The sequence below is a fragment of the Prionailurus viverrinus genome, chromosome C2 (assembly GCF_022837055.1).
Source record: "Prionailurus viverrinus isolate Anna chromosome C2, UM_Priviv_1.0, whole genome shotgun sequence".
Lineage (NCBI taxonomy): Eukaryota > Metazoa > Chordata > Mammalia > Carnivora > Felidae > Prionailurus > Prionailurus viverrinus.
Window position 1 is genome coordinate 143,892,425 of NC_062569.1, and position 15,504 is coordinate 143,907,928.

Consider the following 15,504-nt stretch of genomic DNA (forward strand, 5'->3'; position numbering starts at 1 on the left):
ATGTAATCACAAAAAAAGCTAAAACATTTCTAGCTACTCCAGCTTTTAAAAGTATAGACTAGGGTGCCTGGGTGGCTCAGTCGGTTAAGCGTCCGACTTCAGCTCAGGTCATGATCTCATGGTCCGTGAGTTCGAGCCCCGCATCGGGCTCTGGGCTGATGGCTCAGAGCCTGGAGCCTGCTTCCAATTCTGTGTTTCCCTCTCTCTCTGCCCCTCCCCCATTCATGCTCTGTCTCTCTCTGTCTCAAAAATAAATAAACATTAAAAAAAAATTTTTTTTTTAAAGTATAGACTAAAATGAACTACTGGGACCTTATCAGAATAAAAAGCTTCTGCACAGCAAAGGAAACAATCAGCAAAACTAAAAGGCAACTGACAGAATGGGAGAAGATATTTGCAAATGACATATCTGATAAAGGGTTACTATCCAAAATGTATAAAGAACTTCTCAAACTCAACACCCAAAAAACAATCCAGTGAAGAAATGGGCAAAAGACATGAATAGATACTTCTCCAAAGACGACATCCAGATGACTAACAGACACATGAAAAGATACTCAATATTATTCATCATCAAGGAAATATAAATTAAAACCACAATGAGATACTACCTCATACCAGTCAGAATGGCTAAAATTAACAAGTTGGGCAACAACAGATGTTGGCAAGGATGCGGAGAAAGAGGATCTCTTTTGCACTGCTGGTGGGAGTGCAAACTGGTGCAGCCAGTCTGGAAAACAGTATGGAGGTTCCTCAAAAAATCAAAAATAGAACTACCCTATGATCCAGCAATTGCACTACTAGATATTTATCCATGGGATACAGGTGTGCTGTTTCGAAGGGACACATGCACCCCAATGTTTATAGCAGCACTATCGACAATAGCCAAAGTATGGAAAGAGCCCAAATGTCCATCAATGGATGAATACATGAAGAAGACGCAGTGTGTGTGTGTGTGTGTGTGTGTGTATACATTACAATACAATGGAGTATTACTCGGCAATCAAGAAGAATGAAATGTTGCCATTTGCAACTACGTGGATGGAACTAGAAGGTATTATGCTAAGTGAAATGAGTCAGTTGGAGAAAAACAAATATGTGACCTCACTCATATGAGGAATTCAAGATACAAAACAGATAAACATAAGGGAAGGGAAGCAAAAATAACATAAAAATGAGGGAGAGAAGGGGCACCTGGGTGGCTCAGTTGGTTAAGCGACCAACTTCAGTTCAGGTCATGATATTGCAGTTTGTGGGTTCAAGCCCCGCGTTGGGCTCTGTGCTGACAGCTCAGAGCCTGGAGCCTACTTCAGATTCTGTGTCTCCCCCTCTCTCCACCCCTCCCCTGCTCATGCTCTGTGTCTCTCTGTCTCTCAATAATAAATAAATGCTAAAAAAAAAAAAATTTTTTTTTTTTTTTAAATGAGGGAGACAAAACACAAGAGACTTAAATACAGAGAACAAACTGAAGGTTGCTCGAGGGGTGGTAGGTGGGGAGATGGGCTAAATGGGTAAGGGGCATTAAGGAGGACACTTGTTGGGATGAGCAATGGATATTATACATAGGGGATGAATCACTGGAATCTACTCCTGAATCATTATTGCACCACATGCTAATTAACTTGGATGTAAATTGAAAAAAAAAGTATGGACTAAAATACTTAGCCTTTCATTGCCGAGCATTTGTCACCTCACCATACTTACTCAACACATACCCATAAGCCTCACACACTTCCCCATCACAATCAAGAATATACTGCTTGCCTGTGCTTACTTTGTCAGCACACAGACTAAAATTGGAAAGAATATACTGCTCTTCTTTAAATAGTCAAGAAACGACTCAAGAATAACCTCCATGCAGGAATCATTCTACTTACTTATAATTAGTGTAGCGATGTAAGCCACTATAGTTTAAAGAGATATACAACAATAATACCTCAATGAGATCATCCAAGACATACTTTCTTTCCATATTATTGTCACAGCAACAGAGGGCACTGTACAAAATGTCCACCAAGAAACCAGCATCCTTCCTTTGATCTTCATTTAGCCAACCTATCAGTTTCTGGTATAAAAACTGTACAGCAGGATTTTTTTCTACAAGTCTGGCTATTTCAAGACGTTTGGCTTTGACAATACTCTGTTTTTCATCACCTAGTAGCATTTTAAATACTTGGGTTGAAGAGAAAGAGCTGAGCAGAGTGGAAAGAAACTTTAGATGTTGCTCTGACTTTTGCTCATTGACATAATTAATACTCATCGCTGCTAGTTTACAGACCAAGTCTTCCAAAGGTTTCTTCCTTAGTGGCGATACAAGGTCTGAACAATTATGAGAGAGAGAAAGTTCAGTCATTAATTCAGAGCCTTCACTGTTTTCGCCTTCGGAGGAGACACATTTTTCGTTCTCTTTATTACTTTCAGGCAGCTCGTCAGCAAATCTAACCTTACCAACTTTTTTTTTATTTGACTTCAGTGAGCTCTTCGGCTTCTGAAGGACCTGTAACAGGTTAGAAACACCTGACACGGATTTCACATTAGCTTCTGGCTCATTGATTTTCTCCACACAGATCTCTGACAGTCTTTCCCAAAAATTCAGTAGTACTTTGTCCAAACTGTGAGCTATTTTATCATCTTTTTCCACATCTGCTTTGGCTTCCCAGGAACTTAAGGTTTCTGCTAAATGGTTAAATAGCTGCCCATCTTGCAATCTTGGGTCTTTGAGAACTGCATCAATAAAAGGAATCAACTAAAAGAGAAGGCAGAAATATAAAAGTTCAGTTTTCAGGGGAAATAAAATTTAAACAAAGTATTTGTAAAACATTATAAAGTTCCACATTTAATAACTGAAAAACATGGATGTTCCCTCCCAAAACTCTGAAGAGTTAACTTGAAGATCATTTTCGTATCATACAAAGAAGTTAATGATTTCACTGCATTCCCCTAAATTACTTTTTATGATATAGTTAACCAAGATTATTGATCATTAACAAATAATACAGTTTTCTTTGCATTTTCTGAACTTAATCCAATTTTTTACTTTTTTCTAAACCAATGTGAAAGACAGAACCCACAGAATTCGGAATTCTTTTCCTTAAATTACAAAGATAAGTTAACTGAGACATAAACTAGGATCTAGGCTTATATAATTTCATTAATTTCCTAATGTAAGGAACCATATTCCAGAACCTGCTCTCATCACTGGTTCTAAAAACCAAGCACAATTGTTCACACACAAAAAATAAATGTAGTTGAATATTTTAGAAGTAACAAGATGATTATTGTGTAATTTATACTTAATATAAAAGATCACAAATGGGGTGCCTGGGTGGCTCAGTTGGTTAAGCGTCCGACTTCGGCTCAGGTCATGACCTCATGGTTTGTGGGTGCAAGCCCCATGTCAGGCTCTGTGCTGACAGCTCAGAGCCTGGAGCCTGCTTTGGATTCTGTGTTTCCCTCTCTCTCTGCCCCTCCCCCACTCGCGCTCTGTCTCTCTCAAAAATAAAATAAAAAAAAACAACGACGACAACAACAACAAAAAAAGATCACAAATAGCATCTTCAAAATTATGTTTTGTGTTGCGACTCTATAAAAGTTAAGGCTTGCATATCCAGAGACTAATTAGTACTCAGGCATTATGGTATTATTCTAGCAAAAACAGTACAGAATTTTTATTTGTATGGTCAGAAGTACACATTACTCAATTTGTAAATTATAAGAATGAAATTTTTATAAAGCCTAATTTAAAAACGGCAACAAGATACAATGAGCTTGATACTTTGCAGTCAGTGTGCAGGGGCATGATGATTTCTACATTATAAATACCTGATCACTGATGAGCATCTCTTCAATCTCTTCCTCACCTAAGTTTTGCTGCATTATAAAACGTAAGCATTCAAAAAAAGCTGATATTACTGCTGAGCACTCTGAAAAGCTGGTTTTGATTCTCTCTGTTGACAGCCTAAGAAATAATAAACAACTACAGCTTACTCTTTCACAAAACAATAAGCAACTCAGAAACACCAAAATAAACACATGGAAAAGGCATCACACCAAAAGAAGAGGATTTTTTAAAACAAAATTCTTAAACTAAAAACTAAGAACAAAAGGAACTTGGAAAGGTGTGGAAAAAAGCACATTTTCAAATAGGTGTCAAAAAAAGATAATACATATTTATTTTCCAGTCAGGAACAAGTCCATCTGCAAATTTCAAAGAGACGACTTAACCAAATAAAGCTAAGAGTGTAGGAAAAAACAGTTCTGTAAGCATTAATAAAAGCGAGTGTCTTTTATTAAGTTCAACAAATGCACTGAAATAATTTTTTTTAATTGTGACTTTAAATAGCTATCATATTTAAGCTTATGGAAGTTTTAAACTCTTCACTGGTTCATTTTTACCATTTGGACATTTGTATTTATCAACATACCAAAAAATGCTCATATAAAAAAAAGTCTATTTCAATCTAAGGCCCTTACAATAGTCATTGCACTTTCTGTTGTGCATGACCACTGAAGCCTTGAAAGTACCCAAGAAAAAAATCTCAATTGAAATTCTATGAAAAGTTTAATTAAAAGTGTTTAATGAACAACAAAACAATTTGGAGAAATTTAAATAAGAAAGACCATAATGAGTATGTCATTTTACCCATTTGTGAAACCAAGAAAAATCTCTTCTGCTCTAAAGATCAAGAATTGAAACTCCTTACCCTGCAACTACAGAGGTGAGGAAATTTTTGAAGAAATCCAACTTTGGATCTGTAATGGACTGAGGGAGTTTGCTGATGAATGGCAAAAGATAAGGATATATGATGGTAGCCAGACCCCGACCGCCTTCACGAACCACAGCTGACAGCTTTGGAAACACACTTTTTTTTGCATTTACATGAAGCCAACAGTCCTAACCAAAGAAAAGATGGTAAGAATAATTAGAGATCATAAAATACTTCTCCCAATTTAGACACACACAGGCTGTCAAAAGTAAATATCAAGTATTCTACCTAAAGAGGATAAAATCTCTCACCACCACTGAAAACTAAACTCGGAAATTTTAAGAAACTTATTACATATAGTAATCATGTACCCCACATAGTGAGGACAACATTGATCAGAAATACTTATTTAACTTAAAAGATTTATATAAAAGCTGCTTTCCAAAAGGGACACTAATATCTAATCTTAAATATAAGATTCAGATAAACTGACTTCACTGGACTACATAAAGTTTAAAGAATAATTGATACTGGCTGGCTAAACTGAAAGTAAAACAAAAACTCTATGCTAATTTTATGGTCAGTTTAAGATTTATACCAAGTTTTGGATTAAGTATTTTATTTCCAAGAAAGCATTTTCCAGTAAGTTTTAGGTATTATCATCTGATAGGCTCTGTCTCACATCATATCTAAGGCTTCTAAAATACAAACTAAGACAAGTATCTCAAATGTACTAAATGTTACCTTTCTTACACACCTCAATAGTTGTAAGTGTATAAAGTACAGCTTCCCAGAGAGCCGGGCATACAATGGGGTCACTGTCATCAATGCTAAGTAGAACAGATGGGCTCACTTTGGATGCTTCATCTTTCATCAACTGTGGAATACGCTGGCACAAAGCAGAAACTAACTCAAAATAAGCTGAGCGGATCTAAAACGAAAAATGAAAAGCTGGATTAAATTAAAGCCTAGTAGAGCTATGATAAGATTTTTAATTTAATAGCTGATAGGTTATTCATACTAACCCTCCCATTAGTAAAACTAAAAGGGCTAGAAAAAATACCTTTAAATCTTCCGTCGAGTATCAAATGGCTGAAAGGACATTAGGAATTACCACATAAAAGTGAAGGCAGAAAGAATTCAACTTTCGATTTCTCTGGCTGAAGCAAATACAAATCCTCTCTAATGGCCAAGGCGTTCACCTGGGCCTCATATTATTCCTATTAATATACTAGGCCACACCAAGTTAAATACAGCCAAAGAAAAACTAAGAAACCATGAGTCACTATCAGCAGAAAAAAAGATGACACAGAGATCTGAGACTTTAAATCTTAGGTTTACCAGTTACAAATTCCTTATCAACAGTTCTTATTATATTTAAAGAAATACAAGTTTATAGAAATCTGAAAGGAAAAGGATCTCAGAAAAAGCACAGATGTGAAAAAGTACAAAGCACAATTCCTATTCCTAAAAATAGGCAGACAGATGATAGATTAAAATTCAATTTTCAGTTTAAGAGCAGAGAAAGTGAACTGAAGGTACAAAAGAAATTATCCACCAAGAAGCACAGAAAGACAAAAAAAGGTAAAAAAACACCAAGGATAGTGTAAGAGACAAGATAAAGAAGGTTTAACATATATTTAAACGGAATCCCAAAGGGAGAGAAGAGAGAACGAAGCAAAGGAAATATCTGAAAAGGTTAACAGCTGAGCATTTTGTAGAGCCAGTGAAATACACCATTCTACAAATTCAGGAACTCCAACAAATCCCAAGCAAGATACATAAAAAGAAATCCACACTAAGACACAGAATGGTGCAACTGCAAAAAACAAAACAAAACAAAACAACACAACAACAACAAAACTCCCACAAGAACAAAGAGTAAACCATAAAAGTAGCAGAAGAAAAAGACAAACTTCCTTCAAAGGAAGGACAGTAAGACTTGAAAGATGACTTCAACGACAACAATGTAAAGCAGAATACAGTGGAATATCTTCAAAAATAAATTAACTGCCAATATTCAATCCTGTACCCAGTAAAAATCTATTTCAAGAATGAGAGTGAAGGAATGCCTAGCTGCCTAAGTCAGCAGAGCATGAGACCCTTGATCTCAGGGTTGTAGTTTGAGCCCCACAGTGCATGTAGAGATTACTTAAAAAAAAAATAAAATCTTAAAAAAAAAAAAGAGTGAAATAAAAACATCTTCTGATAGAGAAAAAAAGACCATCATCAGCAGACCAACACAAAAAGAAATTCAAAGACACCTTCTGTATTGAAAGTAGATGATTCCAGAGGGAAGGTAAGAGATGGAAAAAAGAATAATGAGCAAATAAAGCAACAAATATGAAGATAAATCTAAATGAAGATTGAGAATACAATAATAATGTTTTCTGGGATTAAAAAAAATACACATGCACATATATTTAACCCCACAAAGTACTTTATTTCTGCATATTTTATATAAAATATTACCAAATGATGTTAGCAGTGTATTTAAAAAGATAAACATATAGCATGACTAGGCTGGAAAATAATATGATCATTTAAACATATGAGAAAGGCAATCAAGAAAATTTCATCATTATTTTATGACAAAAATACTCAGCAAACTTCTGCAATCTTAAACTTTATGAAATCTACAGCAAGCATCATAATCACAACATAAGAGTTTACAACTATTTCCATTAAAGTCAGGAACAAGAAAAGGATGCCTCAACATGGTAGTGGAGGACCTAATTCACACACAGATAAGGAAAAAATAAAAAGAATTGGAAAGTAACTCAAACATGTAGCTATAATCATAGCAAAATAACAGGCTATAAAAAATATTCAAAAAGATGTAAACACTATCAGAACAAGAGTTTGGGAGAGTTGCTGACTATACAATTTACATACAAAAGCATAGTATACATCTACCAGTAGAAACAAAAAAATGTAATTAAAAAACATAGTGACTGTCACAGTAGCAACAAAACCATAAACACGTTCAGGATGGAACATATTATAAAAATATTACTCTGAGATGAAAAGGGCCTAACACAGCCTAAAAATTTTGGAAGAAGAACAAAGTTGGATGGTTTCTAGACTTATTATAAAAAAATAATAACTAAGAGAATATGGTATTGGTGTAAGGATAAACATATAAATAAATGGAACAGAATAAAGAGTCTAAAATTTAAATCCAAGATATAAGGTCAACAGAATTTTGACAAAGGTGCCAGAGTAAGGAAAAGACAATCTTTCAACAAATGGGATACTTCTATGAAAAAAAAATTAATTTGACTCTTACCACTACATCATACACAAAAATTAATTCTAAATGAAACTAAACTATAAAACTTCTAGAACAGAGAAAATCTTTGCAAACTTGAGGTAAGCAAAGATTAAAGATAAGAAATCAAAAGCAAGAACCATAAAAAATTGACAAACCGGACTTCATAAAGATTAAAAACCTACTCTCTAAAAACCATTAACAAAATGAAAAGTTAAGCCACAGACTAAAAGACAACATTCATGATTCTTTATCTGACAAAATACTTACATCCACAATAAGTAAAGCACATTCATAACTCAAAAACAAAAACCAAAAACTCAATTTTAAAACGGGCAAAAGAGATAAATAAATAAATAGGTAAGTGAGCAAAAGAATATTGAGTAAAAAGACTGATACACTGATCTTCTTACCAAGAACAACCATAGGTTCTGGGAATAAAACACAAAAAACTGAAGACAAATCAAAATATGGGAAATCAAAATATGGAGTAGGCAATCCACACAAACAGAGCTTGCATTCTGTGCAGCTGTGCCTGGAAGGTGGTTTCGGTCACCACCGCAGAGGCACAGGGACAGCTACAACTCCAATAAAAAGCCTCGTTGGAGGAACTGGAAGAACCAGAAAGAAGAGCCCAGGGTAACCAACGAGGCAAGAGAGTGGCAGGAACTCTAGGAGGGCGCAAAGGGAACCCCCACATTTCTGTGTTTATGGTCTAAAACAACTATAGTTGACTCCTGAACCATGCACAGGGTAAAGCGAAAGCAGTTCGAAGCTAAGGCGGAAAGAACTGAGCTGAGATCTGAGATGCTGTCCGCAGCAGGCATGACTGTTTGCAGTTAGAGTCTGTCCAAGTTAACGGTCTACCAACACAAAAATATCAACACCCTTGGGAGCAAAATAAAACAATTCAGTCTCTAAAACATAACTTTCAGAGTACAGCCCAAGTGTCTGAACAGGATACGATCTAAAATTACTGAAATATGAAGAGTCAGGAAAACGTGATCCCATTTCCTAAGACCGTAACTGAGATCAATCCCAAGAAGAACAGATGTTATTATCAGACATGAACTCTAAAGCAGCTATTAAAACTACACTCCATGAGGTAAAGAAAAAGAGAACAATGAATAAAAATAAATAAATAAGAAATAGAATGTACAACACCAAGAATCAACCTTAATGTAAATAAACTATGGACTCTGGACTTCATCATTTATCAATGTAGGTTCAGGGGTGCCTGGTTGGCTTCAGTCTGTAGAGCATGTGACTTTTGTCCGGGTTGTGAGTTCAAGCGCCACACTGGGCATACAGCTTGCTTAAAAAAATGTAGGTTTATCAATTGTTACAAATGTAGCATTCTGGTAGGGGATGCTTATAATGGGGAAGGCTAGGCATCTGGGAGGGGAAGGGATGGGAGGGCATATATGGGAAATCTGCATCTTCAATTGTGCTATGAACCTAAACCTGCTCTTAAAAAAGTCTTTAAAAAAAAAAAAACAAAAGGAAAATTCATCAAAGAAATAGAAAATACAAAAAAACAAGTAGAACCTTTAGAAATAAAAAAAACATATTAAATTCAAAAGTGAGCAAAAGACTTGGACACCTCAAAAAGATATACAAATGGCCAAGAAGCACGTTAAAATATGTCCAACATCATCAGCCATCAGGGAAATGCAAATTAAAATCACAATGAAAAATCTCACCCCAGAGGTCAGTAAACATTTTCTTTAAAGAGCCAGACAGTAAAATAGTTTAGACTTTGTAAGCCATATGGTCTCTCTTCCAACTACTTAGCTTTGCTTTGTTAGCATGAAAGCAGCCACAGACAATACAAAAAACTATTTACAAAAACAGGTGTGCCACATTTTGACCCATAAGCTGTATATATCGTTTGCTGATCCCTGAATCCCACACCCATGAAGATGACCTAAATGAAAACAATTGATAGAAAATCAATCTCATACACCGCTGACAAAAGTACACAACCACTTTGGTAAACAGTTTGACACCTTCTTACAAATTTAACACATATGTACTCTATCAATTTCCTCCCCTTGCCCAAGAAAAATGAAAATCCATGTCCATAACAGAGACTAAACAATAAAAAGGGATGGATTGCCGATACATGCAACAATGAATAAATCTTAAAAACATTATAGTGAGCAAAAGAAGCCAGAGACCGAATATTTGGCTCCATTTATATGAACACCTGTATGTCGGTAGCAACAGAAAGCAGGTCACTGGTTGCCTACAGTAAGGGGAAGGATGACTCAAAGAACCCATTTTTGGGTGATAAAAATGTTTAGTATCTTGATTGTAGTGGTTACATGGGTATGTACATGTAGATGGGTAAATACATTGGTCAAAACTTGTTAAACTCTATGCCTAAAATGGTTACATTTTGTTGTGAGTAAATTATACCTCAATAAAGTTGGTTTAAAAATTATTCTAGGATATTTTTGGGGCGCCTGGGTGGCGCAGTCGGTTAAGCGTCCGACTTCAGCCAGGTCACGATCTCGCGGTCCGTGAGTTCGAGCCCCGCATCAGGCTCTGGGCTGATGGCTCAGAGCCTGGAGCCTGTTTCCGATTCTGTGTCTCCCTCTCTCTCTGCCCCTCCCCCGTTCATGCTCTGTCTCTCTCTGTCCCAAAAATAAATAAACGTTAAAAAAAAAAAATTATTCTAGGATATTTTTAATATACCTGAATACACTGGGATACGACAGGTTCATCGTAACATCAGGCTCAGTAACTTTATAAAGAGAGCAAGCTTCCCCAAATCATTCACTTTTTTGAGGAATTCAATAAATTTACTGTAATTTATAGGGAAGAATAAAGTCACATATTCTACAAAGTGAGCCAGCCAGATGCCCAGAAGAATGAAGTTCTAAAACAATTTGGTCAATCTTGAAGATGAAGACAAAAAAAGTGATTCACCTGAGCAGTTATCAGGATACATCATAATGTCACGTTAACATGTGATATTAAAATGGAATGGATACAAACTTCTGGTACTGGCATAAGAAGAAACAAAGACCAATGGACCAGAAGGCAGAGTTTAGAGACAAACTTATGAACATATGGAAATTAAAAAAAATTTTTTTAACGTTTATTTATTTTTGAGACAGAGAGAGACAGAGCATGAACGGGGAAGGGGCAGAGAGAGAGGGAGACACAGAATCGGAAGCAGGCTCCAGGCTCTGAGCCATCAGCCCAGAGCCCGACGCGGGGCTCGAACTCACAGACCGCGAGATCGTGACCTGAGCCGAAGTCGGACGCTCAACCGACTGAGCCACCCAGGCGCCCCAAGGAAATTTAATGTACCATATTGGGAGGACCACAAATCAATAGGGAAAGAATGAATAGTTCACTAGGTGATTTTTAGGAATACTGACTTATTACACATGAAGAGAAAGGTGACTAGGTATCTACTTAATGCTGTATAAAAAAAGTAGATTTATTGATGGATTAAAGACTTCAGGGGCGCCTGGGCGGCTCGGTCAGTTGAGCGTCCGACTTCGGCTCAGGTCATGATCTCGTGTTTTGTGGGTTTGAGCCCCGCGTTGGGCTCTGTGCTGACAGTTCAGAGCCTGGAGCCTGCTTCAGATCCTGTGACTCCCTCTCTCTCTGCCCCTTCCCTGCTTGCATTCTCTCTCTCTCTCAAAATCAATAAACCTTAAAAAAAAATGTATTAAAAAAACAAAGACGTCACATGAAAAGTAAAGGTATTAAAAAAAGATATAACTATTAAAAATACAAGAATGTTTTTCTGGCTTAAAAGTGGGAAAGGCCTTCATATGGCAAAGGCAGTGATTTTGATTACATGAAAATTACAATGTCTTTCTAAAGAGGACACAGGAAAGGTAACAAAGTGGGAGATTATTTGCAATGCCTAAAAACAACAAAAGGACAAGTATTTAGATACACAAAGAACTCTAGTAAAATAAAAAAAGAAAACTTCAAAAGAAAGGGGAGAAAGACATAAACAAGTAGTTTATAGAAGAAACACCAAAATTCAAAAAGCTTATAGAAAGATCCTAAAAGTCACTAGTTAGCAGAGTAATGAAAAAAAAAAAAAAATTTTTGAAACCCTATTAGGCTGATAAAAATTAGGGAACTAAGGATTCTAGTCCTGGCTAGGATATAAGGATACACAGGGCTCATCAGGCAATGATGGTTGAGTGTAGAGTAATGCAGCCATTCAAGAGAGCAATCTGGCACCACTCAGAAAATTAAGTATGCATATCCTCTTTGACTCAGCAATTCAAAAGCTAAGAGAATTTCAGAAAAAGAAATCCTTGCAGATTTGAAGACACATGAATGAAGATGTTCACTGCTGCACTGTCTGTGACAGCAGGGAGTTGAAGGCAATCAGTGCATCTATCACTGAGGGAATGCAGAGGTAAAATAGAAGGGATGCGAATTTCTTAATCCTACATAGTATTTAGAAGGCCTGATCAAATACTCATATGAGGACATGATAGATTTAAAGTATTTTTGTACTTTTAAAAAAGTACTGAGAACTTGGGGTACCTGGGTGGCTCAGACAGTTAAGTATCCAACTCTTGATTTTGGCTTAGGTCATAATCTCACAGTTCAGCAGATGGAGTCCTGCATCAGGCTCGGTGCTGACAGCATGGAGCCTACTAGGAATTCTCATTCTCTCTCTCTCTCTTCCCTCACCCCACCCAAGTAAATAAACTTAAAAAAAATAAAGTTAAAAAGTACTTAGTTCTTAAAAAGCACAGGTAAAAAATACATTCCAAAAGGCAGTGATGTACCCAATAGAGAAAGTGTTACAGAAGCTTCATTCAGGCATGACTTCTAGTGCTGTTGTCTTTGTCAATGTTAATGAATCAACAATATCTATTAATAAGATGTCTTTACAGAGACACACACAAAACAAGGTTTCTTATTGACCAACTGACAAAAATGTTGTGACCAGAGACTCACAGGCACCCAATCCTATATTTCCCCTAAGAGTAATGCTGCAGTATTCACTTAGTCAATATTCATGGGTTCTTCATATAAGCTAATTACCATGAATAAGAAGAATCAACTATACATACAAAAGGACATACACTAAGCACATTTAGAATGGTTAGCTAGCGGAGGATGGAGAAGGAGACAGAGACATAAGAGAAAAAAAAAATGCATGAAATTAGAAGACCTTCATGCACACCAACAATTTTAAGGTACCATGAACAGAACAGTGTGATAATACAACTCTGAAGTCTAAATAACTAAATAAAAAAGTGAAAATACAATAACATTGCAGTAAAAGAGGCAATTCAGTCCAACGACAAAGATGTGTTTGCAGAGTTTTAAACCTAAACAATAAGCATAAAACACAAACATAAACTAACAAGATCAGGGTGGAAAAAAGGAGTCACAGATGTTTACAATAAAAGATTAAGATACCTGAGGTATACTGTGTTTTCCATATTTCCAAAACTTATTCTGTGATAAAAGAGACTTAAATTTTTCCTCCAGAGAATCAAGCTCATTATCAGGTAGGAGGCAAAGCAATTTTTTTAATGCCAATAAGGAACAAGTTACAACCCGATAGAATTTAGCTTCTCTTTCTTCCTCTGGAACCGTTCTTGATGTGAAAAGAAAATAAACATATATAAGAATTGAGCATAAGCCAAACTACATACTTGGCACTTCTATTTTAAATGTTATATCATTAAATATCTACAAAAGTTGCTTTATTTTTATTTCTGCATTCTATTCGTCCTGTGCCAACCCTCCTCCCTTAAAATACAAACAAACACAAAATTTGAATCACATATTTTTCAACTAATACAAGGGGAAAGTAGATGAAAAGCTGTGGCTTGAAAAAAGTGGGCAATATACTGTTCTCAGTAGCAAGTAATAGGATGAGTCTAGGGAATGGATATCAGTGCATCTAGGATTACTTGCCATTAGGGACTCCTAACAGTTTGACTAGTACGCAAAAGTAAATGGGTGATTTTACCACTCTCAACAGAACTATTCAGAGTTCTTCCACTAGTTCAACCGGACCTTAAAATGATTCCTGCTAGGACAATTAAACGGTAAATGTGGGAAAAATATAAAAACATCTCTTTTTAAACAACCAAATGTGTAATGCCCAGATAATTCAAGTTAAATAGCAAGATAACTGCAAGTAAAAACACTTAAAATAGCACCTGGCATATAGCATTATAGTAAGTATTTTCATATCTACTTTAAGAATCTCTTTTTTAAAAATGTCACATTGAAATTACCATCTTGTTACAGATGAGCGAAGCCAATCCTTAACGTGAGTTACATAGATATAACACAACTTACTGTGGATCACTGAGTGTATCAGGTGTTTCTTTTATAAGATGATCCTGTAGCACCTACACAGGAGGAAAAATCCCATGAGCCTTGAGATTTTATTGAACTGTCAATGGTGAACAGTTAGAGCATAAACCTCATCTTACTTAAAAGCTCTTACCCCTTCCCCGCAAAATTAGCAAAATTAAGCAGCAAAACTAAAAGGTTTGAATTTTACCTATTTTTCTTTCCCTATGAATCCCTAAGGCTGACTGGGGTAAGAAAGAGAGGGTACTTCTGAACATTTCCAGTACCCATCAAGAATCTTCCCCTAAATACTCCTGGTCTCTCGTCTCTCCATTCCTCCTGTACACAGCAGTGAAGTAGAATTCCCGATTAGTAAGTTTGAAAGAGAAATTCAGGCTGTTTTCCTCTCCTCTCTTTTTGAGCATCTCCCTGCACATAAGGGAGAACACACATTGTGCTCTGTTCCATCATGGAGGAAAGTCTAAGGTTCCATTCAAAGTGGGTAAGTCTGCCTACTTCCAGCATGCAGTACTAGAGAGCTCACTATTCTAGTATCACTTTTATCAGCAACTATAACAGCTAACATTTATTGAACTTTTCCATACGCCAGGTATTGCTTTGAGTACATTTCATCCGTTAACTAAATTAATCCTCACAACTGCTCAATGAAGTACAAGTTAATTTCTACTTTAATAGATAAAGAAATAGAGGCACAGAAACTTACCCAAGGTCATGCATAACTAATGACAGAATGTGACAGAAACCCAGAGCCCATGTTCTTATAGACAGTATGACATAATGCCTGTAAATCTGACATTTTGGTCTCAATGGCCTAACCCCTCTCTAAAAAAATGATTTTGAACTTAGGAAAGTTCAAGCCCAATATCTGTAAGGAACTGTGACATAACCAACTAACGGAAAAATAATGCAGGAACTAATCCACATATTCAATGATCAGTTATCCATCCATAACAAAGCCAAGAAACAAAAACCCAACCAAACAAAAAACTATGAATAGCCAAAATGGTTGTCTCAAAATCCATTTTCTTAAACTCTTAGTGTCCAAACTCATGACACTTCACTCTCACAACACTTATCACTTGATATTTCAAATATACCAATGATTCTTGGGTTGAGAACTCCCTTTGAGAATATGATTAAAGCTATAAACCCTCTCCCTAGAAAAACAAACTTGGTAAACTTGGAAAATGAAAAATG

The 15,504-nt window shown here is 36.1% G+C and overlaps 1 protein-coding gene across 1 annotated transcript in view; it reads right to left on the bottom strand.

Annotated features, from left to right (window-relative positions):
* Positions 1 to 15,504, bottom strand: part of LTN1 (listerin E3 ubiquitin protein ligase 1) — a 70,968-nt gene that overhangs the window by 38,457 nt on the left and 17,007 nt on the right. Inside the window, exons 7-12 of the mRNA XM_047876147.1 lie at positions 14,290 to 14,342; positions 13,396 to 13,576; positions 5,464 to 5,637; positions 4,704 to 4,894; positions 3,823 to 3,958; positions 1,937 to 2,746 (exon numbers count right to left, since the gene is read on the bottom strand). Coding sequence (XP_047732103.1) covers positions 1,937 to 2,746; positions 3,823 to 3,958; positions 4,704 to 4,894; positions 5,464 to 5,637; positions 13,396 to 13,576; positions 14,290 to 14,342 — 1,545 coding nt within the window. The remainder of the gene's footprint in view (positions 1 to 1,936; positions 2,747 to 3,822; positions 3,959 to 4,703; positions 4,895 to 5,463; positions 5,638 to 13,395; positions 13,577 to 14,289; positions 14,343 to 15,504) is intronic.